Below are 1,710 nucleotides of genomic sequence, written 5' to 3'. Positions count from 1 at the left end.
TGAAAGGAGAGCCACAATTTTCTGATATGAAAGACTCTAGAAAGTTGGATCATCAGCTCAGAGCTTTTCTGGAAGAAAGCAGATATAGAAAATTGGTACTTGGAATAATTCAGAGGCTGGGAGTGTGTGTATACATGAGTTTTTTTGTTGTTGTTGTTGAGTGTCTGGTGTGAAAATTAACCAACTTGAGTTAGGCCCTTCCCATTTGAAGCACATGTCTCAGCTTCCCTCAATGTAACATACATTTAGCAGTTACTTGATTCAGTAATGTGTAAGTATGTCTTTGACATCATCCAAAGTATCCATTCCAGTTCATCTTAAGTTGCATGATTATTGGTTTATTTGTCATCTGACTGAATTTTTCTAGTAAACAATATCTTAATGGCATTTTTCATCTGATTATTTCTCAAGGTATAGATCAATGGATTAAGCATGGGTGTTATCACAGTATAAAAAATAGCAACTGCTTTGTCAAAGGGTAATGTTCCTGCAGGTCTCATGTATTCAAATATGCAGGGTACAAAAAATAAGACCACCGCTATAATGTGAGAAACACAAGTAGAGAGGGCTTTTTGTCTTCCTTCTGTACTGTGGGTTCTTAGTGAGTAAAGGATGACTGTGTAGGAGATGAGCAAAAGGAGGAAGTTTAACAGACAGATGAAGCCACTGTTGGCAGCAACAAAGAGCCCTAGAATGTGGGTATCAATGCAGGCTAGATCAAGCAAAGGGTTCAGATCACACATAAAATGATCTATGACATTAGGGCCACAGAAAGGTAGTCCAATGATGAAGAGAATTTGTATACCTCCATGAAGAAAGCCTCCAGCCCATGACACCCCCACAAGTAAATCACAAAGTCGTCTGTTCATGATGATTGCATAGTGCAGGGGTTTGCAGATGGCAACATAGCGGTCATAGGCCATGACAGTAAGCAAGATGACCTCAGCACCTGCAATGAAATGTTCCGCAAATACTTGGGTCATGCAGCTGTTGAATTCAATGGACTTTCTATCATGGAGTGAATCAACAATTAACTTAGGAGTATTAACAGAGGCATAGCAGGCATCAATGAAGGAGAGATAGGCCAGAAAATAGTACATAGGGCAACCCAACAGTTGGCTGTTTGTAATGGTGATCAGAATGAGCAAATTTCCAACCATAGAGACAAGGTAGATGATAAAAAACACAGCAAATACGATATTCTTCATTTGTGGGTTCTGTGTGAGTCCCAGGAGAATAAACTCAGTCACATTGTTCCTGTATTCCATCTGGTTCATGAGACAGTTAATCATATTTCCTGGGGGGGGGATTCATACATACTCATGTTTATTTAATTTCTATATTCTAATCATTAGTGTTTAGATTCTGTTAATTAATAAAATATAATCAAATTTTCTTCTTAATATTGCATTAAAAGTATTCTAGGTATTTATGACTACTTAAGACCACAGAGTTGCCTTTTCAGAGGTGATACCTGAAAAAATTATGGATAATTTCATATAAACCAGATGGTTTTCACCATTTTTCTACATATTTTCATATTTTCTTCTATATAACATGTAAAAAGAGAAATTATGCTTCCTGCCTCAGATTAGCTGAAAATTTGACAGTGTTAGTGATTTCTGCTATTTTGCTTCTTTGGAAATGTGATGCAACAGTGACCAAGTACATTATTTCAAGAATTGTAGGAAACAAATAATGGTTCTGGTT

At 36.8% G+C, this 1,710-nt stretch overlaps 1 protein-coding gene across 1 annotated transcript; it reads right to left on the bottom strand.

The window, feature by feature from the left end:
* Positions 1 to 338: 338 nt before the first annotated feature.
* LOC101839428 (olfactory receptor 4C46-like) lies at positions 339 to 1,268 on the bottom strand. Its single transcript, XM_005064997.3, has one exon. The coding sequence runs from the start codon at positions 1,266 to 1,268 to the stop codon at positions 339 to 341; it is 930 nt and encodes a 309-aa protein (XP_005065054.3).
* Between the last annotated feature and the right edge of the window lie 442 nt (positions 1,269 to 1,710).

Source organism: Mesocricetus auratus, unplaced genomic scaffold (genome assembly GCF_017639785.1).
Source record: "Mesocricetus auratus isolate SY011 unplaced genomic scaffold, BCM_Maur_2.0 Super-Scaffold_100004, whole genome shotgun sequence".
Taxonomy (NCBI): Eukaryota; Metazoa; Chordata; class Mammalia; order Rodentia; family Cricetidae; genus Mesocricetus; species Mesocricetus auratus.
This window is presented reverse-complemented; position numbering and strand designations above follow the sequence as displayed.